The sequence below is a fragment of the Oryza glaberrima genome, chromosome 6 (assembly GCF_000147395.1).
Source record: "Oryza glaberrima chromosome 6, OglaRS2, whole genome shotgun sequence".
In the NCBI taxonomy this organism is placed as follows: Eukaryota; Viridiplantae; Streptophyta; class Magnoliopsida; order Poales; family Poaceae; genus Oryza; species Oryza glaberrima.
This window is the reverse complement of record NC_068331.1, coordinates 26,041,050-26,065,077: the sequence shown is the minus strand read 5'-3', so window position 1 is coordinate 26,065,077 and position 24,028 is coordinate 26,041,050. Positions and strand designations below refer to the sequence as shown.

General features: G+C 41.7%; 2 protein-coding genes across 2 annotated transcripts; both read left to right on the top strand.

Annotated features, from left to right (window-relative positions):
• Window positions 1–752: 752 nt before the first annotated feature.
• Window positions 753–4,965, top strand: LOC127776171 (probable allantoate deiminase). The gene is made up of 11 exons (XM_052302516.1): window positions 753–899; window positions 1,018–1,100; window positions 1,833–1,936; window positions 2,018–2,102; window positions 2,199–2,315; window positions 2,783–2,892; window positions 2,978–3,083; window positions 3,176–3,262; window positions 3,934–4,173; window positions 4,281–4,406; window positions 4,504–4,965. The coding sequence occupies exons 1-11, from the start codon at window positions 809–811 to the stop codon at window positions 4,843–4,845; spliced, it is 1,491 nt and encodes a 496-aa protein (XP_052158476.1). The 5' UTR covers window positions 753–808; the 3' UTR covers window positions 4,846–4,965.
• Window positions 4,966–19,018: 14,053 nt separating this feature from the next.
• Window positions 19,019–20,406, top strand: LOC127775514 (protein ABERRANT PANICLE ORGANIZATION 1). The gene is made up of 2 exons (XM_052301762.1): window positions 19,019–19,656; window positions 19,739–20,406. Exons 1-2 carry the CDS (start codon window positions 19,019–19,021, stop codon window positions 20,331–20,333), a joined length of 1,233 nt encoding a protein of 410 aa, XP_052157722.1. The 3' UTR covers window positions 20,334–20,406.
• The last annotated feature ends 3,622 nt before the right edge of the window (window positions 20,407–24,028 follow it).

Below are 24,028 nucleotides of genomic sequence, written 5' to 3'. Positions count from 1 at the left end.
CCTTTTTCTATAATTTTCGTTGTTTTCACCATTGCTCTCAAATCTGGCTCCGTTCATGCCATGCATACTCTCCTTTCGTGTCACTAAAAGATACGAAATGTTACACATTATTAGAATCTAAATAGGTACTAAATGTATCATATTTTATATATTGGATTTGTTTCACGAAGAGAGTAATTATTAGGAAGGTTTTACAGCAGCAGATTTGGCGAAAGGCTCATGTATGATTTGAGATCCTACGCCTTTAAAGATATTGTGGCATTATCACTCTTATATAGGATATCTTCTAGTATTACGAATATGAACATGCTGTCATTCTGAATTCGTAGTACTATAAAATATACCATTCGATTCTACATTCTTATATTTTAAAATGGATAAGTATATTCAGGGTTCATCGGACCCACGCGTCAGCTGACAGCTTATTCTTATATTATAAGACGGATGATGACCTATTTGGTAGAGTTTCAACTCCTAAATTTAACTTCAAGAGGTGGGTTTAGAGTGAAGCTGTGAAGCTGCCTAAACCCAGCTCCACTTCTCTAGTTCATTTTATAGGAGAGCTTTACCCAGCTCCGCTCCCATTATAGATAGAGTTGAAACTGTTTGGCTGAGCTCCAGCTCAGTAGATGTGCCCGGAGTATATTCAGGGTTCATCGGACCCACGCGACAGCTGACGGCTTCACGGGCTCTCGTGGGGAAATTGAGGGTGCTATAAAAGCAGCCGCCATGAGCCACAGCCACACCCGCTGTGGGAAGGGAAGAGCCAGAGAGGCCACACACACACAAGCACAACACAAAAGTGGCCATGGCTCTCCTCCTCTCCTGCCCCAGGCGCCACCCATCCATCCACCTCCTCATCCTCTCCGCCTACGCCCTCTTCCTCCTCCCAATCTTGGGTGGGTCTTGGTTCTTGGATCATTCACTCCATTGCCATCTATCAAAAATTGCTTCTTCTTTGCGATTTTGTTTGTTTGTGATTGTGATGGATGGTTTTTTGTGGTGTCTGATTGTTAGATGGATTGGAGCTGGGAGGAGATGGGCTCTACAGGGAGATCCTCAGGGATGAGACGGTGCTCAGGCTCAAAGAACTCGGCAAGGTCAGATTCTTCATGTCGTTGGAATATTCAGTTCTTTGATCCACTTTTTAAGGGGAATCTCGTCCGGATATGTATAGATTGTTTGGCCTCCTGCATGCTGCTACCTCTGTTTGTTGGTAATTCAGATAGCTTCATAATTGGAAATAGAAATTAATTCTAGGTGTTATATGTCAACAGCTATTGACACCTAAATCACCATATATAGGTTAAAAAAATTATGTGGGGTTCATGTGTGTACACTTCTTTGTTCATCAGATGAACAGAGTAAATTTCATTTTTAGGATACAATTTCACTCTTTCCTCGGAGAGAATACAATTTCATTTTGTATAACTTACCAGTACAGACCATATCAAGACAGCTGGCTGCAGGCCACTCGAAAATTATGCAAAAGGATTGCAAATATATTCTAGGCTTCGCATCTCTTCTTTTTTGGGGTGAATTTCATTTTACTAGGCGTTAAAGCATCAAACTTTTGTAAGGCTTTTGTTCCTTTTCTCTATTAGTTATGTTTATTGGTCATTTCAAAGAATCATATCCATCCCCTGTATTCGGGTGAGATGACCTTACGCTATGAAGGTTGCTCAATTTTCACGTTCTCCAGTTGAAATATTAAATATATATAAACTGAACAAAATCCTGGTTTCAAAGATCCGTGCTGCACCTTATTTTTACTCTATTGCCTAACAGTTTAGCCATGCAGTCCTAACACGGCGTCGTTTTGTGTGAATCAGATATCTGATGGGGAAGGTTACCTTGAGAGGACATTTTTGAGTCCTGCCTCAATCAGAGCCTCTGCTGTCATTATCAGCTGGATGAAAGATGCCGGGCTTACCACGTAGATCTTCTTCTCTTGTTTATACTGCAGTCATTTTCTCAAATTTTGACCTTGGCTGACCAATCTATGCCTTATATTAAGGTGGATTGATCAAATGGGGAATATTCATGGTCGATTTGAACTGACCAACTCAACCAAGGAGGCCTTGTTGATCGGATCTCACATGGTGAGAAATAGATATATATTTTTCATACTGTCGCACATCTAGTTAAATAAAATCACTGATAAAAAAATAAATCTTGTTTTTTTTTGGGGAAAACAGGACACTGTTATTGATGCTGGCATGTATGACGGAGCTTTGGGTATTATCTCTGCAATCTCTGCTTTGAAGGTTTTGAAAGTTACTGGGAGACTTCAGAGACTTACTAGACCAGTAGAGGTTAGATAAAATGTTTTCATCAGTGTGCTAGTGATGTTACTACTTTATCATCATAGTTTGTTTCTTTCATAAGAATATATGTATTGGGTTACATTAGTCGCTATCCTACTCCTTACTAGTTGCATGATGAGTCACATGTGTCCTACAAATAAGACATTTATCTGCACATAACTTGTCTGTGTCTTGTGTATTTTACTAGTATCTTAGTATGTGTCGTCCACATCATCGATCTCGTGTTGATTTAAATTAGCATAGTAGGTTTCAAAGAACGTGTATGGGCTGCTACCTCAATAGATTATCAGAAAGACTACAGATATAGACATATTTAATCCAGGATGAATCCATTATATAATGTCTCTTTACTCAGTTGGCTGTTTCCCTGCTTATGTAGAGAAGAACCTATACCTTATTCTGATATCTATAATTCATAAAGCTGTTGGGTCTCACTGTTGCCTGGTAAACCTCAGGTGATTGCATTCAGCGATGAGGAGGGTGTTAGATTCCAAACAACTTTTCTGGGAAGCGCCGCTGTAGCTGGTACACTACCTGAATCAATTTTACAAGTATCTGACAAGAGGTTGTCTTTTTTCGCATAAACCAACCGTACTGTTTTTTGAAATTGTTTGCTGATTCAGTGTATATTTTGCATTCGACTTCTTCAGCGGCACAACAGTTCAAGATGTTCTAAAGCTGAATTCTCTTGAGGGCACTGCTAATGCTCTTGGTGACGTAAGGTACAGCCCGGAGTCTGTCGGGAGTTATGTTGAGGTATACAAGACTCTGTATTTTTTTAATCTAGGTGCATAACAGATAAAAGAAATTTAGCATTTACCATTTTTTTTCATTATTATTTTGGTTAGGTTCACATTGAACAAGGGCCTGTCCTGGAAGCCCTTCGTTATCCGCTTGGTGTTGTAAAAGGAATTGCAGGACAGACGCGATTAAAGGTGCAATCACTTTCTAATTAATACTTTTTTTTGGTCAAGTGTAAGCAGTGACACTTAAAGAACTATGTGAGCCAAAACAAAAATATGACTCGTTTCTGAAAACAAAACTAAAACATGACCAGGTAACATTGCATATTAAATTTAGACCAACTCTTCCAAACAATTGGCATGCTCTTTATAATGACCAGGAGCAAGTAAACAATCAAGTAAGCAACTATATTGCTGGTTATTCTTTAGCAAAGAGTGTCAGTGCTCGAAGTCAATACTGAGGTCAGGTACTAGTAATCAGTGACAACTGAAGAACTTTATTAGTACTTCACAAGATTCTCGTTTAACAAACTATTTTGAAAGACTGCACCAGCGTAGAGTTGGTACTTGCAAATCAAGTAAAATGTTATAGCATGAACTTTCTTTAATAAACAGTAGTAACCAACTTAGCTGACTATCACCGAAGTTGATGTTTGATATTGTTCTGAATTATCCAAATCCGTTAATCTCAGTGTGATTTTAGCACGAGCAGTGCTTCCTTACACTACAAAAACTAATTAAACTAGTTTTCAATCTCGATGCCCACAGTACCAGATTAGTAGGTGCTGGCCAAAATATAATCGATCAAACAAGCTGTGCTTGCTTTCAACTGCCATTGCTTAGCAATTTTCTGGTTTCTTTAGGTAATTATAAATGGTTCACAAGGGCATGCTGGCACGGTTCCAATGAAATTGCGCCGTGATCCCATGGTTGCAGCTGCAGAGCTCGTCCTGACACTGGAGACACTCTGCAAAGAACCCAACAAGTTCCTCACCTACGACGAGGAATGCGGCTGCTTCACTGAGGAATCCGTCGCCGGACTCGTCTGCACCGTCGGCGAGCTCCTGACATGGCCCAGCGCCAGCAATGTCATACCTGGGCAGGTAATGTATATAATTCAGCTTGATCATTGCTGGTGATGATGCTTTCAGCTAAAGCTAAGCTGGGCTCTGCTGTGCTGAAGCTTTTGGAGTTTGGTGATCTTTTGCAGGTGAACTTCACGGTGGACATACGCGCCATGGACGACAAGGTGAGGGAGACGATCGTCGCCAGCTTCTCGAGGCTTGTTCTTCAGAGATGCGACGACAGATTGGTCGACTGCGCCGTCGAGCATAAGGTGCCAAGAAATCGAAGCATTTCGCATGTGTTTTTTTTTTTTTTTTGCAGGTAATCTGGTGTTAAAACTGCGGATTGGTTGGTGTTTGTTTCTGCAGCACGCGGCGGCGGCGACGCCGTGCGACGCGGAGCTGACGTCGCAGCTGGAGCGCGCGACGCGGTCGACGATCTCGTCGATGGCGACGGCGGCGGCGCTCCCGGGAGTGCGCCGCGCCGGCGGCGAGACGCCGGTGCTGATGAGCGGCGCGGGGCACGACGCGATGGCGATGGCGAGGCTGACGAAGGTCGGGATGCTGTTCGTGCGGTGCCGCGGCGGCGTGAGCCACTCGCCGGAGGAGTCCGTGCTGGACGACGACGTCTGGGCCGCCGGCCTCGCGCTGGTCAACTTCATTGACCAGAACGCGGTGGATGCGGCGGCGGCGACGGCGGCGGAATCGTGACAACGACGGCGGCGATTCTTTTGGTCGGTGTGTGCCTAGTAGCCTACAAATTGTAAATATGGATTTGCTTCTTACCTTTGTCAAGAAATAAAATTAAATTCTCTTCGTTGAGACGTTCAATTCTGCTTATCTTTTATTTTATGGTTGCAGTTACTCTAAGGTCCTAACTTTAACTCTCCGTAGAATCGAATTTCAAATTTCAGACTGCATTATTTGAAAGGCTAAGTTTACAATTTAGGCTGCATATATCTGATTGGATGTAGATGCTAGATAAAAAGTACCATTCTCAGAAAAAATAATAATTTTATCTTTTTAAATGTTTTTTCGTTATTTTTGAGTGAGAATCGTGCTGCATCATAATGCTCAGCCTGTAACTGACGAGTTGGTCCAACAGATATAGAACGTAAGTTTGCTCCGGCCCAACCAAATATAAATAGGCCCAAAAAGGTTCAGAGTGCCGCTCCGGCCCAATATATATGAGCGTCACGTAGATCGTAGTCCCGTTCCGGCCCAAATAGTATGGGACGTACATAGCTGATTCCTTTTACGGCCTGCGAGGTGTACGTGAAGCAGCCGCGTCGAGATCAGAAACGCCAACTAACGTGTGGGCCCGAGTTTGTTGGGGCCCACATGGCAGTGAACCGAATTGGGCCGGGAGGAAGGACCGGACGGGGCTAAGGAATAAGTTCATCTAAGGTCCCTAAATTTTACACCGAATCTGATTTTCATCCTTAAACCCAAAAACCAGATACAACCGGTCCCTGAACTATCAAAACCGTTGCAAATGAGGTCCTTTGGCGGTTTGGAAGGCGGTCTTGGCTGACGTGACGTCTACGTGGCTGGTTTGACTAGGTCTCCGTCCCACGTGGCATTGACGTGGCGCTTACATGGCAATAATAGGTTGGAAAAATAATAAAAACTGTGGGCCCACATGTCAGCTACACATAAAAAATAATTTAAAAATGGTAGGACCCATATGGCCCCACATGTCAGCCAACAAAGTAAATTTGGTGGGGCCCGTGTGGGACCCAATGTCATTCCCTCTCCCCCTCTCGGCTCTCATTCTTCTTCCTCATCCCGTCACGGCGCCGCCCCACAGCCTTAAAGCCGCGGCCGGAGCGGCGGGGCCCGCCGCGCCAATCAACCGCCGTCGGCCACCGGAAAGCCGGCCGCCACCACCGCCGCTCTTCCCACTTAGCCCGCATCGCAACGCCACAAGGGGACGCGACCGCCGCCTCCCCACACCTCCGGCAACGCCGCCCGGAGTCGCGGCCGCATCAGCCGCTCGCTGCCGGGGGCGCCCATGGCGACGATTTCGGAGACACTGCCCAACTCGGAGGCCGTCTCCCACGCCTACAAGTTCGCCTCCACCTGGGAGAAGGTCGGTTTCCTCGCTTCGCTGCGCGTCGGGTGGGTGTGTGGTCCAGTGGTAGCACTGGTGGATCTGGTGGATCTGATCTGATCTGATGGTGATCCAATGTGTTTGATCCATAGTCCCTGTTGCTTGCGATGACTAAATGTTGTGAACTGATGCTACCATGGTTTGGTTTAGTTTAGTTTAGTTTGTCGTGCTATGCTCGGGATAGACTAACCCATCAATCGTATTTGAAGGATTTGAGATATTTCATTAGTTGCAACACAGCATACATACTCCATTTGGTAGTTCCCTATTCCTCCTCTTGTTTCTTCCTGTAATCTGCTTCCTCTGCCTGCGCCATGGCCGCACCAGGAAGCAGCCTCGCGCCGACTACCTAATCGTCGGCACGCTGCCACACTTGGTCAAGAATCAACACCATCTCGTCGAGTGGTCGGCTGGCATTGTATGTGCTCGACACCGGATTAGGCGCAACCCGCGCTGCTCGAAGCGCAGGGGACCTGGAGCTCGGGGAGCTGAGGGCTGAGGCACCTCTCCGTGATTTCAACAGCGCAGCTCATCGAGAAACTGCCGCGCGCGGCGGGTGGCGGAGCAGCTGCTTGCAGATGGGCAGTGAATCGAGGGAGTGGTGGATATGGTGAGTCTAGTTTTGCAGTTATGTCGCCCCTCCACTCCGCCCTGTCGGCGTGCTTCGGACGACGAGGAAGAAGAGGGAGAGCCGAGAGGGGAGAGGAAATGACATTGGGGCCATGTGGGTCCCACAATTTTTCTTTAACTGACATGTGGGCCCATGGTTTTTATTATTTTTCTAAAATATGATTGCCACGTAAGTGCCACGCCAATGCCATGTGGGACGAATACCTAGTCAAACCAGCCACGTAGGCGCCACGTCAGCCAAAACCGCCTAACAAACCGTCGAGTTACCTCGTTTGCACCGGTTTTGACAATTCAGGGACCGGTTATATCTGGTTTTGGGTTTAAGGACCAAATCGGATTCGATGTAAAATTAAGGGATCTCATATGGACTTATACCCGGGGCTAATGGCGAGGCCCAAGTTTGCTAGCCGAACGGATAAAAGAAGTGAAATACCGGCTTTGGCATGGCAGTGGGTAATACTCCTATACACTAATAATACGAAATAATACTATAATAGTAGTGGTAAATGTTAATAGGAATATTAGATAGCACACATCGAGAGTACTAGTGATATGAATCACAGAATCAGTAATATGTAGGCCCTGTTTAGTTTTAAAGTTTTTTTTTTCCAAACTTTCAACTTTCCATCACATCAAACATTTCAACACACACAATTTTTCTATCACATCGTACCAATTTCAAACAAACTTTCAATTTCAACCAAACTTCCAAACTTCAGTGTGAACTTAACACAGCTATAATATACTACTTCCTCCGTCCCAAAAAGAATCAACTTAGGAGGGGATGTGACCCCTCTTAGGTTGATGTATGTGACATATATCCACGGAGTACATCAACCTAGGAGGAGTCACATCCAATATGTCTACATACATCAACCTAGGAGGGGTCAGATTGATTCTTTTTGGGACGGAGGAAATACCTCCGTACTCGTAAAAGAAATCGTTTAGGACAAGATTTAAGTCAAACCTTGGAAAATATAAATTATGAATAACTTTCAAGTTGTTAAGTTTGAAAATGTAAAAATTATATGAATGGATTTGTATTGAAAAATACTTACATAAAAAGTATACATATATCACTTTTCAATAAATATTTTTAATAGAAACAAGAAGTCAAAGTTATGTTTTGGAGACTGTGTCGCTGTTTAAAACGACTTCCTTTACGACTACATAGGGAGTATACTGTAGCTGGTTAGTATACTACTCCCTCAATTACAACATTAAAGTTTTGTCATGAATCAAACTTCTATCTCTAATTTTAACCGAGTTTAATAGACAAAACTAAGTATCTATAACATCAACAGTTTTATTAAATCCACTACAAATATCATCATCCTTAGGATTTTATCCATTCCATTTCGTTAATCCTATTACATTTTAACGGAAAGAAACCAATGGAACCCTAATAGTAATGGCATTTCTAGGACAAATTGATTCATGCGATGGTATTTCTTGAAAGTTACGTTTGTCGATGGTATTTTTTGAATAGAACACTTGCCAATGCATGGCATTTGTCCAATTTTCTTCTTTCTACAAAGTTGGGAGATATTGGACTTTAGACAGAACTAAAATGACTTAGGCCCCACTGGAGCCAGGCGGCTCGCCAGCTTGGTTGCAATTGTGCCCCATAGAGGGCACGGTTGAGCTGCAGGGCTTGAGGCCACCACGCTCCGAGTACGGATCACGAGTGGTTACATGTTGGGCAAGGCCGTGGCCTTGTGACGCATGCTCCTGTGTGTTAGGCTAGATTTGACAAAAACGGACGGTGCGATGGATGAGGTTGAAGAAGATAACAAGTGCGGTGGGAAGGAAGAAGAGAGGACACTACCACCACAGACACTGTCGTGTTCATCACTACATCTGCGCATGCTGCTCACCTTGATCTGCTCATCACTGGGTGGCGCCGCCTTGATCTGCACCATTGAGATTGCTGTTCAATCTTTGCTCGCCGATGAGGGAGGAAAAGAGGGGCCGACTTGATCTACCTGCACATTGTATATATTATATGCAAAAACCACTGCCGGGGAAACCATCTTTAATCCCGGACTACAACCTACTTTAGTCCTGGATTGTAAACTGGGACGCTCAATCTTTAGTCCTGGTTGAAATAACCAGGACTAAATGTTTTTTTTCTTTTTTTCCATTGTTTTTTTGATACTTGTATATTGATTTCGAACCGAACTCAACAACAAAACCATCTACATTCACAAAAACATTATAAAATCATCCACAAATTCACAGATTGAATGAACATACTCAAATTGATATCACAAACTCACAGATCCACAGAATGAACAAATTCACATCATAATTTCACAGGTCCACCAAATGAACAAATTCACAGACATCGCAAATGAACAAATTCATAGACATCACAAATGCTGCACGCCTCCAAGTCCGTCGCCCCACATGGTGCCAGCAACCACGCTCGCGCCATCGCTCCACCGCTGCACAGGCCGCCGTCGCCAGCCGCCTCCCCTCCCACTGGATTCGGCGGAGGGGAGGGCGCCGCCGCCACCCGCCGCCTCCTCGTGCCCCGCCTCCTACCGTCTCCTCGTGCGCCGCCACCTACCGCCTACCGTCCCACCAGATCTAGCGGGAGGGGAGGGCGCTGCTGCCACCTGCTCGCCGGCTTGCTCGCTCATTCGCTCCTTGCTACTACTGCACGAAAAGAAGAGGATAAGGCAGAGGGAAGAGAGAGAGAGAGAGGAGAGAGGAGGAAAAAATGAGGAGGAGGAAAAGGGAGGAGGAGAGGATAAGTGCTAGGGATTATATATGGCGCGTCGATCTTTAGTCCCGGTTGGTCGGTTGGTGACATCAACCGGGACTAAAGATAGTGAGGGGCCTGACATTTTTTGAACCGGGACTAAAAATGATCTTTAGTCCCGGTTGATTTATAAAGGTTCGTTGGGCTTTTGAACTAGAGCTAAAGGTCTTCTTTAGTCCCGATTCCTATTCGAACCGGAACTAATGTGATTTTTATCATCCGGATAAATCACTTTTTCAGTAGTGAACCAGCTCGGATTTTAGACCCGTGACCTCAACTTAAGTGGCACTGTCACTGATGCCTCCATTTTTCATGTCCTTATGGTTCCATGCATGCAATGCTAGTAGGAAGGTTCTACATGCATCCCTAGAAGAGGCCACACAGCTGCTGGGACTGTAAGCTGCCTGTGAGGGTAATTGTACTCCTACACTACTATAGTCAAGGCAAGAAGGATGGCATGAAGGACTAACATACAACAATACACAGACCCAAATCATACAGCCATGTGACCTAAAAAAAAGATTCCCCTTCTTTTGTAATAACCAAATAAAGGTTTCTCTCCTCCTGCCAATGCAAATATACTCCCTCCATCGGTCCATCCCATAATAAATTTATTTTTAAGCTCCTTTTGTATATCCTAAAATATCTTTTAAGAAATCATTATACCAAAGTTTATAAAAGTAGAAGATAAACATATTGGGAGTAGATAAAGCTAGTATGAGTAATTGTATTAAGATTTAATAAAATGAGGATATTTTTAATTTTTTATTTTTATTGGTAGATGTATGTAGGATTAGTAAGAAATAAACTTATTTTGGAACCAAGAAAGTACTTATACTTGTTACATGCATGGCGGCCAGACTCATGGAAAATTAAAGACTGGTTTGGTTTAAGGCCTAAATTAGGCTTACCAATATTTGTTAATTTTAATAGTGTTTAGTTTCTATATGGTTTGAAGCCAAATTTAATTTGGCATGCCTAAGAAAATAGATCATTTCAATAGTGAACTTAGGCTATTTTAGCTTTAATCCAAACACAACTTTACCTTACCAAAATTAGTCATGCCAAAATTTACCAAAATTTAGCATTTACAAAATTTGATAAAGCCTATCTAGACCACCACGAACCAAACCAATCCTAATTTTCTGCCGTGGCAACGGAGCAAAGCAAAAGATACACTGTACGGTTACTGTACCCTAGGCCTCCACGTATCATGCACCTGGCTGGAAATCGAGGCACGTCGTACAGTACAGTACAAGTACAAGTATTCGCTGACATACTACGTGTAGAGATCAGTACTTGTACTAGCTAGCTAGTACGTACTTAGTAGCTTCCTCTTGTGCATATGAATGCGTATGTATTGCTGCAGCATACAGCCTCGTACGCTACGAGTAGTTCGTAGTATAGAGATGCAGATCGATCGATGCATGCTTGTACGTATAAACTTAATAAAGGTGAAGTGACTTGGAAGATTTAATTTTAATTGGACGCGATTTGAAAGAGAGAGAGAGAAAAAAAGTTTGAAGTTTGGCCAGTAGATCGATCGAGCTAGCTATACTCCGTAATTATAAGTACGACGTACAGACGACGCGCACGGTAGATATCGTTAGATCGAGAAGCAAGATGGTGTGCACTACTACTCTGTGTACCGCTACCACACCTTTGTGCCAACCCGGCCTGCTCTTGTTAAACGATTGGGGACTTCCAGATAATACACAAATGGTACTGTTATATCATGTTTATAATTATATAATTAGTTGAGTTTGACAAAAGCTTTCATTGTATTAAAAAAGGAGTAATCATATAAACTTGGTGTAACTTAGTATCCGAACTTATAATAGGCTAGCTTGTTATGATACACAAACTTAGGCCCCATCGTTTCGTTTTTTTCTTGATAAGCCAAAACGGCTTTATTAGAGAATAAAAATAAATTTATAGGTAAAAGTTTTATATATGTGTTCTTGGTGACTTAAAAGCTAATGCTGTAAAACAAACTACGTTAAAAATATTTTAAAATCAATCTCAAAATTAAATTTGAAAATTCAAATTTTAGCTTTTTCTTTAGCTATTTAGGCCATCCGATGGGAGCCTTATCTAGTGATAATCCCAGGTTCAAAACAACATATTATAACTGATTATGTTGAGTTAATTATTAGGACACCCACGATGTGAGAACATGGGTGGGGTATTATGATATGAAAATATACCTTATTGATTGTGAGGGTCATAGAGTGATTTCTAGATACGGGTGTCCATATGATTATAGCCTGCCCTCAAGGCATTAAAAAATGAAAAATAACTCCCTTCTCTCACTGACCAAGAGAAAAGAAGAGACGAAGGGAGAGAGAGAAAAACGATTTTCTTTTAAAAGTGTGGGTTCCATCTTAATTAGCTTGGTCCCACCTTAACACCATCATACTACATATACACTGCTAAATCATCATCCAATATTTTAGACGACATTAGAGAATCAAAATCCATCGCACCATCAGTTGTACATACATATGGGACTCCATCTGAGCTAAAATACAGAACTTTAGCACTTAGGATTTGTCTCAAAATATAATAATTTATCCACCAACATTTCCTTCCTAATTAATCACAACCCTCCATCATTCACTTTTTCTACATATCTCTACTTCTCAACCAATCATAACCCCCTCCTATTTAATTATACATATTTTTTTAATAATCGTGTCCAACTCTAGAACTCTCTGTATCAGAGACTGAGGGAGTAAGTTGATAACTCTGTTGAAGGCATTAGTTATTCATTGGATTTCACCGTGGTGAATCTTTCGAAGAACTCGGGGGGGGGGGGGGGGGGTTGATTGTTCCCGGTGGTGTTTCACCAGTGTTTACAAAACTGTGTAGTAACCTTTTTAGTTTTTTAAACCGCAGTATATCTCACAATAACCATACAGTTTTTACAGTAACCGTGCGGTTACCGCGATAACCTCCAAACTATGAGGTGATGGGAACCCCACCCAGTACGATTTTGGAAACCCCGTGTGTCACTTTATCAAAAGCCTATGGTTTTGGGCCACTACTAATAATAAGTCGTCGTTAAAATTTAAAATTTTATTTTGAAATTTTTTATCATAATTTATCTTCCAACATTAACTTTTACGAAAACTTAGGGGGTGTTTAGATGGGGCTAAAACTTTTTAGCCCATGTCACATCAAATGTTTGGACGCTAATTTAGAGTATTAAATATAGACTAATAAAAAAACTAATTTCATAAATAAGAGCTAATCCACGAGACGATTTTTTTAAGCCTAATTAATCCATAATTATCAAAAGTTTACTGTAGCATCACATTGTCAAAATCATGGCGTAATTAGACTCAAAAGATTCGTCTCGCGAATTAGTCCAAGCTTATGGAATGGATTTTGTAATTAGTGTATGTTTAATACTCTAATTAGTGTCAAACATCCGATGTGACAGGGACTTAAGTCCCTGCAAACCAAACAGCCCCTTATTGCTGCGTTTATTTTAGGGCGGAGTAGAAGATAAGAGTATAAAAATGTGACATGAGCATGTCGAGAACTTGAGAGTTGTTGGGTGTATACCCCTTTGCCGGTTGCTTCATCTTCATCACAGTTGGAACTGATCGATCGACATGCATGCAGAGCCTTGAATATTTCTCTCCTACACTCACCTGACAGCTAGATCGATCGATCGATTTGCCTGCTATCGTGTCACTCATCAGGCGGAGAAACAGATTGATCATCCCGTCACCAATCGATCGATCGATCTATGATCTCTCATCTAGTAAACGATTGATGAGAGAATGAAGGAAGAGCATTTCAGAAAGGGATGACACTGTGCAAAAATGGAAGTGGAGTAGCAGTAGCAGATCAAACGCGAAAATGCAGGGAGCTGAGCTAGGGCGTAGTAGTAGTAGTAGCTGGGGATCTCTGCCTGCTTTCTAGGGCTAGCTTAGCAAGGGACAGTGACACGAGAGTGGAAGTGGTAAGAGACAAACTGGATGATGCATGCTTTCTGAATTCTGACAGGCAGGTGCAGAGTGCAGACATGGTTTTGCCATCAACTTTTGGCCTCTAGCAACACACACACACACACAAAAACTCTCTCATTCACTCTGTCTCTTCTCTCTCTTCCTTTGGCTCTCTTTGATTTTGTTTACAGAAGTTGTTAGCAGCAGTAGTTTCTTTCAGAGGCCGTGTTTAGTTGCTTTTCAAACAAATCTAAAATTAGGAGACATATTTAAAGTATTAACTATATACTAATAACAAAAACAAATTACAGATTTCGTCCGTAGACTACGAGAAGAATCTATTAAACGTAATTAATCTGTCATTAGCAAATGTTTACTGTAGCATCACATTATCAAATCATAGTGTAATTAGGCTCAAAAGATTCATCTCGCAATTTACATGCAAAATGTGCAATTGGTTTTTTTCGTCCACATTTAATGTTCTATACGTGTGTCCAAACATTTGATGTGACGGAATTTTTGAAAGTTTGAAGGGAACTAAGGGTGTATTTAGTTCACGCCAAAATTGGAAGTTTGGTTGAAATTGAAATGATGTGATAGAAAAATTGGAAGTTTGTGTGCGTAGGAAAGTTTTAATGTGATGGAAAAGTTGAAAGTTTGAAGAAAAATGTTAGAACTAAACTTGGGAGTCAATTTTTTTTTCAAATAATTTAGTTTTTTTCTAGATTTTGAGAAGTTATAATTGTAGCTTGTAGAATCTTAAAAATAAATTAGAAACTAGCTAGCAACCAACTTCTTTTTATAATCGTAAGCTGTCCCAAACAAGCTCTTAGATTACTGAGTCGATTTTAGTCGTGGATTATCTACTTGATTACAGAGGTAAATCAAATATTTGAAAATTTTAAACTTAAATAATTTGAAATAAGTAGTCTAAATAATGTAGCACAAGATATTTTTTAAGAAAATGTATTTTTTTGACAATGTAATGTAAATAATCTGTTTTAATAATCGATGAATGAGCTGAAGAAAAAATATGGTGTGTGTTTCTCTTGCTATCTCTGTGTGTGTGTTCCTTCTCTCTCTTTTTATGTGTTTGTGTGTGAGAGAGATACTACAGCTTTTTGGAAGAGAAAGGCTGATGATAAGTTTCGAGTTGGCGACTTCAAGTCAATTCGTGTAGCTACGATACCAAGTGCACTAGCTATAGCTTAGCCCTAGTACTGCACTGGAGTAGGAGTACTACTGTGGTTGTCCTCCATGTACGCAAACAAAAATTTTCGCATCAAAGCGACAACGCCACAGAAGATATTACTGCAGAATATTTATCTCTACTACCCGCGATCCACTACTAGCCAGAGTCCCAAGCAACACATCACACAGTGTAAAACAAGTCCAGCCACGAATTTATACAGTGAGAAAACTACTTCAGCAATATCCATTGCAGACGTACGTACTCGCGTACTCCTATATACTACCTCCGTCCCAAAATAAGTACAGCCATAGATATCCGTGCCCAATGTTTGACCGTCCGTCTTATTTGAAAAATTTATAAAAAATTTAAAAATATTTAGTCACACATAAAGTACTATTCATATTTTATCATCTAATAGAAATAAAAATACTAATCATAAAAATTTTTTAAATCAGACGAACGGTTAAAAATTGAACATGAATAGTGTAAAACTGCACTTATTTTGGGACGGAGGGAGTATCAGTAGTTGTGAGATAACGCTACAGCCGGCTACAGGTAAGGGCTCCGTTGGAAGAATTTTTTTTATATATTTTTAGACTTTTTTACGTTTTAATTTTATTAATAGACATTTCCAAAAAATATTTTTTAAATCTAAATATTTTGTCCACGCCTTGCAGTGCTGTCTTGCCACGCTAGCCCCTTGCTACGCCATTATGGCCAAACTGGCCAGGCCAAAAAGTTTAGTTTTTGAAAATATTTTTTTGGAAATATCTATGTTGACAGAAAACACGAGACCTGAGAGATCTGCTTAACTCCAATGCAGGTCCAAAGCTCGCCTTCGAATGTATGAACGTGCCAGTTGATTTGATCCTATAATCAACAAGAAATAGAAGCAAAGAAACCGCAGTTAAATCTATAAATGATAGCCGATCGGCTAGGTGCCGATGACATATCATTCATCAATGAGCCGATGTCATATATGCATCGATTGGCGGTCATTAATAAATAAGGAAGGACTGAATCTACTCGATCGGCTGCAGATATTTCCAATATATAATCTTTATATCGATATATACTTAAATCAAGTGATTGGGATAGATCGGTCGCCATGCCGAGACAGTATAAATCACTTAGATCGAAATATATATTAATAATGAGACTATATGTGTTCTTAGCATAGCCGATCAGATAGATCTAGCATGTATCGGCTAATACTCCGATACCACTCTATATTAAGATATTAAAGCAAGTAGAATATACTAAACAAAAGCCTAATATACTTAAATGCAGCAAGATCTTAACGTAAAGGGCAGATTTAACATGTCAATCAAGCATATAGGATAAAAAGTAGTTAAATCAGGTAAGATCGGCTGAAACTCCGATGCTACCCTAATCAGCAACCAAGAAGCGGGCTAGAGATTGAGATTCTAATCACGACTCATAAGATCAAACTTAACTGATGCATCTATAAGTATGAAAAGAAAGATAATATCTAGACAATCAAGACGTTGGATGTGTCATAGAGTGGTAGATATCCTATATAATCTAAGTCAACACCGGAATTTAACCTAATCGGCTGCCTTCTATTGACGGATGTTAGCCGATTGTAGGTTGGATATCGATATTGCCAAGGATTATGTAGGATATATGATAACTCGACGAATTACATAAACAAGATTAGAGTGTCATAAAGATGGAAGCACTAATCCTGAGAACGCAAGCCGCCATAACAAGTTTTACCTCTTGTTGAAGATCGAAAACGATGCAGCTCAACCCGAAAGCAAGAACTCGTCGAAATAAAACTAAAGCAAAAAAGGGTGGCGATGCGCCGAGATTGTATTGAACATCTGTGTTAAAAGTTACATAGGGCTCGGGTCTATTTATACCCGAAAATTACAAGATATGTCCATAACAACTATCTCTAACAAACTCTAAGATACCATAAGTCTTTGCGGCAGACTTTTGCCCAAGCATATCTCTAAGGAAATTACCTAAAACATCCTAATTAATAGATACAATTGCCTTCTCAGGACTCTATCCATGTGCGGCAATCACCTTGAAGCACCTCAATTCAACCCGATATCATACATCAAGTTGCATTGTCGGAATCGGCTGCATCAGCTTACCTAGCCCGACTCAGACCCAGCCGATCCTAATCGTAGCCGATCTGGACTCCAGCCGATTCCTGCTCTGTTTCCGAACTCGATCTCCGCCTCCGACTTTACTTCAATCTAATCTTCTTTCCCGATGCCGATATTACCAAATTTGGTTGTTAACAATCTATTAATAAAATTTAAAAATAAAAGGTCTAAAAAATAGAAAAATTCCCATTGGAACGCATCATTCGAAGAACGTAATTAAGAATAGAAAAAAAATAGAGCATTTAGGCTTCTTTGAATCAAATGATTTACGTAGAAATTTCATAGGATTTAAATCCTATATGATTTTTTTCTATTTGGCCCTTTTATACAAAGAATTAAAGCTTTTCAGATCGTATGAAATTCCTATGGATTTAGGAGAAAACTTAGCAAGAGCTCTAACCTCTTGAAAAATTTCTTTTGAGTCTATCTCTCTCATCTAATATAATTCCTGAATTTTTCTTGTGGTCTAATCAAACAATCATTTTTATGTTTTTCTTGTGTTTTGCAATCCACTGCACTATTTTACATTTGCATTCCTATTAGAATCATGCGTTTTTCCTATTCCTCTGTTTTTTTAACCCTACGATTCAAAGGGGCCTTTTATGTATGGACAAATCACGCAGAATTTCAAAATACATGAAGTTGTATTGGATATACTAGGGATTTAGTGTTTTTTTGAAACACAAATGTTGAAAAAACTTAGGGATATGCATTGAGCTTCTGAAAGGAAATCAAAACCATGAGGTCTGAGCTTATGTTTGAAATCCTTCAAAAAGTGGAGGAAAGAAAGGATTCCTATGAAAATTTTCTTGAAGGAATCCTGTGAAAATTTTCTAACCAAATCATTCAAACCGTATGTCTCTCTAGGAAAATTTTCAATAGTATTTCAATCCTACAACTTTCCTTTGTTTCAAAAGAGAAGATGCGTTGGCCTTACCAAACACAGAATCATAAAAACGCATGAATGATCAGAATAGAAAAAAAATACAGGTTTGGAATACCCCTGCCACTTCAAATCCTATGCAGGAAAACTGCATGAATCCGTTTAGATGGAGTGCAGGAAACACACAGGAATCAGATCAGAAGAGTGAAAGACACAAATGATATTTTTTAATAGGCTGTACCTCATGTCAAAATTCCTATATTTGAACCAATCCGAGGAATTTCGTAGGATTTTCGGATGGACATTCCTTTGATTCAAAGGACTATGTATAAAAATTTTCCTTAGGATTGAGTTCGTTCAAATTTCTTACAAACCTTCTGTCCCAAGGAGCACTAAAATAAGATTTGAGTTCATATATAGTAAAAAAATTTCCAATGGAAGTGATGCATAGGATAACAGGCCATAGAAAACTGTCATATTCATATTCTTTGTTCCAAAACAGACTAGATATATATAGGAAAAAATCCTTTAAAATTCCTTTGTGGGCTCCTTTGGAACATTGTCCAACAATTTCAAAGGATATTTCAAAGGAATTTTAAAGAAAAATCCGAAGATATTTTTTGAGGAAATGATGAACACTGTCCAACAAATTGTTTAAAATCAACCACTGCCGTGTGCAAAAAATAAAAATAAAAATAAAAATGCATGCATAGAATAACAGATCAGAGCTGGGACAAACCAAAACTTAACCGTCGTTGCTACCCAGACAAAACAACAACAGTACTCCGCAGTACTGCTACTAATACTCCATCTCCAATCCTTTCCGCTCTCAAATTTAATTTACGCAAGAACACACAATCCATCGATCCATCATCCATTTATATAACTGTTGCTTTGCTTTTAGATTGCGATTCTCAAATTTAATCATATATGCATACCGTTAGCTTTGGCATGGCTACCTACAATATCTATCACATGAATTAATCCCTTGGCATCTCGAGTACAAGCTATCCGTATCATTTGCTCGCAGCTGCCACTTCACCGCCTCACTCCACTCCACTTCACCCTTGAAATTTCAGCTCACGCAGCTGCAGCTAAGGCTAGCACTTCCGCCGCCTCCGACGACGACGACCATGATGAACCCTCGCCGGCTGCCGCCTCTGCCGTCGTCGGCGTCGTCCGCCTCGGCGGCGGACGACATGGACCCGCGCGTGTGGCGCCGGCTGCCGCAGCCGCTGGTGGACCGCGTCCTGGCGTGCCTCCCGACGCCGTCGTTCCTCCGCCTCCGCGCCGCCTGCCGCCGCTTCTACCACCTCCTCTTCTCCTCCCCGTTCCTCCACTCCCACCTCCTCCTCTCCCCTCACCTCCCCTTCTTCGCCTTCGTCGTCCCCGCCGCCGGCCACCTCCTCCTCCTTGACCCCACCGCCACCGCCTCCTGGTCCCGCCTCCCGCTCCCGCTCCCGCCCGTCGCCGGCGGCCCCGCCGCGTTCTCGCCCGCGGCCGCGTCCGCCGGCCTGCTCGCGTTCCTGTCCGACGCGTCGGGGCACAAGACGCTGCTGCTCGCCAACCCGATCACCCGCCTCCTCGCCGCGCTCCCCATCTCCCCGACCCCGCGCCTCTCCCCCACCGTCGGCCTCGCCGCCGGCCCGACCTCCATCATCGCCGTCGTCGCCGGGGATGACCTCGTGTCCCCCTTCGCCGTCAAGAACATCTCCGCCGACACGTTCGTCGCCGACGCCGCCTCCGTCCCGCCCTCCGGATTCTGGGCTCCCAGCTCCCTGCTCCCTCGCCTCTCCTCCCTCGATCCCCGCGCCGGCATGGCCTTCGCCTCCGGCAGGTAAGCGCGCCGCGCCATTGATGACGCATGGGTAAATATTCTTGCACAGATTTGTTGATCTTGCCTTGGTTGTTCTTCTTAGGTTCTACTGCATGAGCTCGTCGCCGTTTGCGGTTCTGGTGTTCGACGTGGCGGAGAACGTGTGGAGCAAGGTGCAGCCGCCGATGAGGCGATTCCTGAGGTCGCCGGCGCTGGTGGAGCTCGGCGGCGGGAGGGAGGGAGCGGCGGCGAGGGTGGCGCTGGTGTCGGCCGTCGAGAAGAGCCGTCTCAGCGTGCCCCGCAGCGTGCGCCTGTGGACGCTGCGCGGCGGCGGCGGCGGCGGAGGAGGAGGCGCGTGGACGGAGGTGGCGCGGATGCCACCGGAGGTGCACGCGCAGTTCGCGGCGGCGGAGGGCGGGCGCGGGTTCGAGTGCGCGGCGCACGGCGACTACGTCGTGCTCGCGCCGCGCGGGCCCGTGGCGCAGGCGCCCACGAGCGCGCTCGTGTTCGACTCCCGCCGCGACGAGTGGCGGTGGGCGCCGCCGTGCCCGTACGTCGTCGTCGCGCACCACGGCGGCGCCGGCGCCGGCGCGGCGGGTTTCCGGGTGTTCGCGTACGAGCCCCGGCTGGCGACGCCGGCCATTGGCCTCCTCGACGCCACGGCGCCCGTCGCCTTGCATGGCATGCATGATGGTTAGGAGCATACTATGTGCTTTTTTGTGCATGCTGCCTGCATCAACTAATCAATTTGTTATGGCCTAGGGCATGCATACACATGTTCATGAGCAAGCTAGGTTTGTGGTGTAGTATTAAGTTGTTTCAGCAATGGGGATCATATGTTAATTTCTTATGAGCAATTAAGTGTGTTATATGATAGGTTAGGTATGAGAATTAGCATGATTCTAGCTAGTAGTATGTGCAAGTTAGTAGTATGTACTAGGTAGCTTAATTAATTAATTAGGTTGTATTTGTCATCTGAGTTGGTAGTGTGCTAGATTGACAGTGGTCTGAAGTGGTTTCATCTCTGTTAATTCAGAAAACACTAATAATTCAGAAAACCTACTGAAGGGTTTCTACTCAACTACTACTAGTAGTACTACCTTGTGTTCTCTTATTTAGCCAGAGTGGATTCTAATCCCTCGAGGGAATATCCCCTCATACCTTTTTCTTCCAAATTCGATGCAAATAGTTGTGAAAAATTCTGAAAAAAATTGACAATGTAGAGTATATTGATACCTACTAGTCCACCAAAATTCATATTCAAATTCGATCTACACATCGAGAAAAAAAAGAGACAAATTTAGATATAAACAATACACTACTATTCATACGCTGAATTTGTTTTTTTATATCTCGACGTGTGAGTTGAGTTTGGACTTAAGATTTTGTGGAGTTGTATATATGTGTTGTATAATTTTTTTCAAATTTTTCTAGAATTTTTCATAACCGTTTAGATGGTTTTTGAGCAAACGAGGGAACATCCCCTCGAGGGATTAAAATAGTTTCCCTTAAGTTGGTCTTGCCATGAGATCTGTTGAAGAATATTCATGCATGTGATTTTCTGAAGAGTGTTGATTTAGATGGTTTATCATGATCACATGAAGCCTACAACAGTATGATCTTCTGGCCAGCATGACTTTGTCTGTTGAATCCACCTCAGATCGGTATATAGTTTCTCAGTTTGGGTATGCATTTCTTTCATATATTTGCTTAATATTCACACATATGTGTGTAGTTGCATCTTTCTTGTGAGTGAAATTAGTACGATCTCTATTAAATAAAGCTAGATACTCTGAAAAAGTAAGATGCCCAAACTTATAGTTTATGTAGCGCCCTTGGTCGATCAAATTTTATGGTCAATCTTTTTTTTGTGTGTGCAAGCTTACTCTAGAATTGTACCTAACATAGACATTGTAATGTAAACATAGTTTTCCTGATCGATCGAGTTGTTGATTCAGTATATCATGCATCTCGGGGGAAGCAGTAATAAGCACCAGAGATATATATGGTGGGTTCAGAACTTTAGCCACCCCCAACCAGGTTCAAATCATATCCATTTAATTAAAAAAAATCATGTGTAAGTAATATACTGCAAGCATATAGTTCTAAAGAAATAGGATTGTAGAAATCCCAAAGGAATAGGAGTATGTTCTAAAGAAATAGGCCTTGTTTAGTTCCAAATTTTTTCTTTAAACTTTTAACTTTTTCATCACATCAAAACTTTTCTACACACATAAACTTCCAACTTTTCCGTCACGTCGTTCTAATTTCAACCAAACTTCCAATTTTGACGTGAACTAAACACACCCGAACTAAACTGCAAAACATGCTATGCACTGATTATTACATACTCCGTACATGTCATTTGGGAACACTAGTGATCATGCATGCATGAAAGTAACTTGGGTGTTTCAGAACCATGAAATTGTACTTCTGTTTTTCTGTTGCAAAGAATGACTTCACTAGCTTGTAGAGTACTGTATACTCCATTGCACTAACTACTCCATCAAATTGCATTTTGACATATCACCATCCAGTAACAACACCATTTTCAGTTCTTTGAGATGTACTATTGGCCTGTTTTGGGGAGGTTAATATTCTGAGAAGTAGATGAGAAGTAGATGGTTGGTAGCCAGCTTCTGAGAATCTGAAAAGTGGGTTTCCCAACTTCTGTCTTCTAGTTCATTTTCTGGGTTCTACAACTACAGCTTCTTAGAATTCGAATTAAGTTGGACTGTTTGGGAGAGCTTCTGAGCTTCTGATTCTGGGAGAAGTTGCAACAACTATAGGCTCCACCAAACATGCCCTATGGCCTATGTATATCTTCAGATACTGGGCGCACTAGTAAATAAATTTTCGGAGAATATATCTCCCTCCGTCCCATAAAAAACCAACCTACTACTAGATGTGACACATCCTAATACTACGAATCTGGACATACCTCTATTCAGATTCATTATACTAGAATGTATATGCATCCTGAATCAGCTAGGTTTGATATATTTTGTTCGTTACTACCTTCGTTTCAAAATGTAGCTAAAATAAAATTATTTCTTCACTTACCTCCTACTTTTAACCAATCATAATCATTCTTCATTTTATTTATTCGACTACTTTTTTTTCTCAACCAATCACAACATGTTTTCAATCATTTTCACCTATTTCGTTCACCTCAAAAATGCTTATATTCTGAAAGGTATAAAGTAGTATATATAGAATCATTCTCAGGAAATTATGTTAACTAACAAATGTTAATTACAAAATGTGATCAAAGAGAAGATGGATATATCTGATGTTGTTGTTGCATGCACAGTAGAACTATATTTGGTAATGTACAGTGGAATGGAGGAATCTCTTATGGGGAATGCACATGAGTTAAGTACTGTAGGGTGAACAGCAAGCTAGGGCAGGGGTATGAGTATACTCCTATATGCAATGCAGGTAGTACTGTACTACTGCTGCTACTGATCTTGACCGGATCGGCCGGCCGGCCGGTCGGAGGGCCTCTGCCATGGCCACAGGAAGCTCTGCTCATCTGCATGCTGGGCTGGCTGCAACAATCGCAGCTGGAATCCTATCATTTCTTTGGCTTTGGCCAAGAAATCAATGGAGCAGTAGTACAGCCTCACCAGCAGGCTACACAACCTTAGACCCCGGGCCCTATATAGTAGACCTCGAATATTAATTAACATGGGTACTGTATTAGTAGTACTTTAATTATACTTTAATTAGAGATTGGATTTTAATTTGCTGATACGGACTATACTTAATTAATCTGTTACTACTTCATTTTACATGTTGGGAGAAAAGGATTTCTAACCATTCCAACCGGTCACTCCGTTTTGCAAACAAACATATCCTTAAGTGGCCAGTTAGCCACTTATCCATATTTCTAACCATCCCAAACAAACGCAGACTAAGATGTAAAATACTCCACAATTGATTCTTAATCTTGTCAGTTAAGTTTATAAACTTTCATGACTCTTTTGAAATGACGTAGAAAGTTTACAAGATTTTTATAAGAAATAGTTCGTTTCATGTAAAATTCCTTGATTCCAAATTAAACCTTAATTTGCATATACAGTACAGTGCTTAAACTCTGACTACCTCAATTCTCAAAAGGACGTTGATTTGGACATCCACGTAAGCTTCAATATAATGCATATGCTTTATAATTACTTTCTTAAAGTATTTATAAAACATATTAAAAATATAACTCTAGGAATATTTTGCACAGAAAATCTACTAATTAATATCATTTACACATTTTAAATCATAATATTTTTATCTACTAGTGATTTAAGATTTTAAGATTTGACTACACACATTTTGGGAATTCTCTTAAGATCAAGAACCAATGTTGTTGTAAAGCATCGATATACACGTCAATAGT

Bases quoted from the DNA above. Each gene is read 5' to 3' on its own strand.
- LOC127776171 (XM_052302516.1), top strand. From the start codon at position 809: ATGGCTCTCCTCCTCTCCTGCCCCAGGCGCCACCCATCCATCCACCTC. The intron at 2,316-2,782 runs GTTAGATAAAAT...GGTAAACCTCAG, and splicing joins GACTTACTAGACCAGTAGAG to GTGATTGCATTCAGCGATGA. The intron at 2,893-2,977 runs GTTGTCTTTTTT...CGACTTCTTCAG, and splicing joins TTACAAGTATCTGACAAGAG to CGGCACAACAGTTCAAGATG.
- LOC127775514 (XM_052301762.1), top strand. From the start codon at position 19,019: ATGGACCCGCGCGTGTGGCGCCGGCTGCCGCAGCCGCTGGTGGACCGC. The intron at 19,657-19,738 runs GTAAGCGCGCCG...TGTTCTTCTTAG, and splicing joins ATGGCCTTCGCCTCCGGCAG to GTTCTACTGCATGAGCTCGT.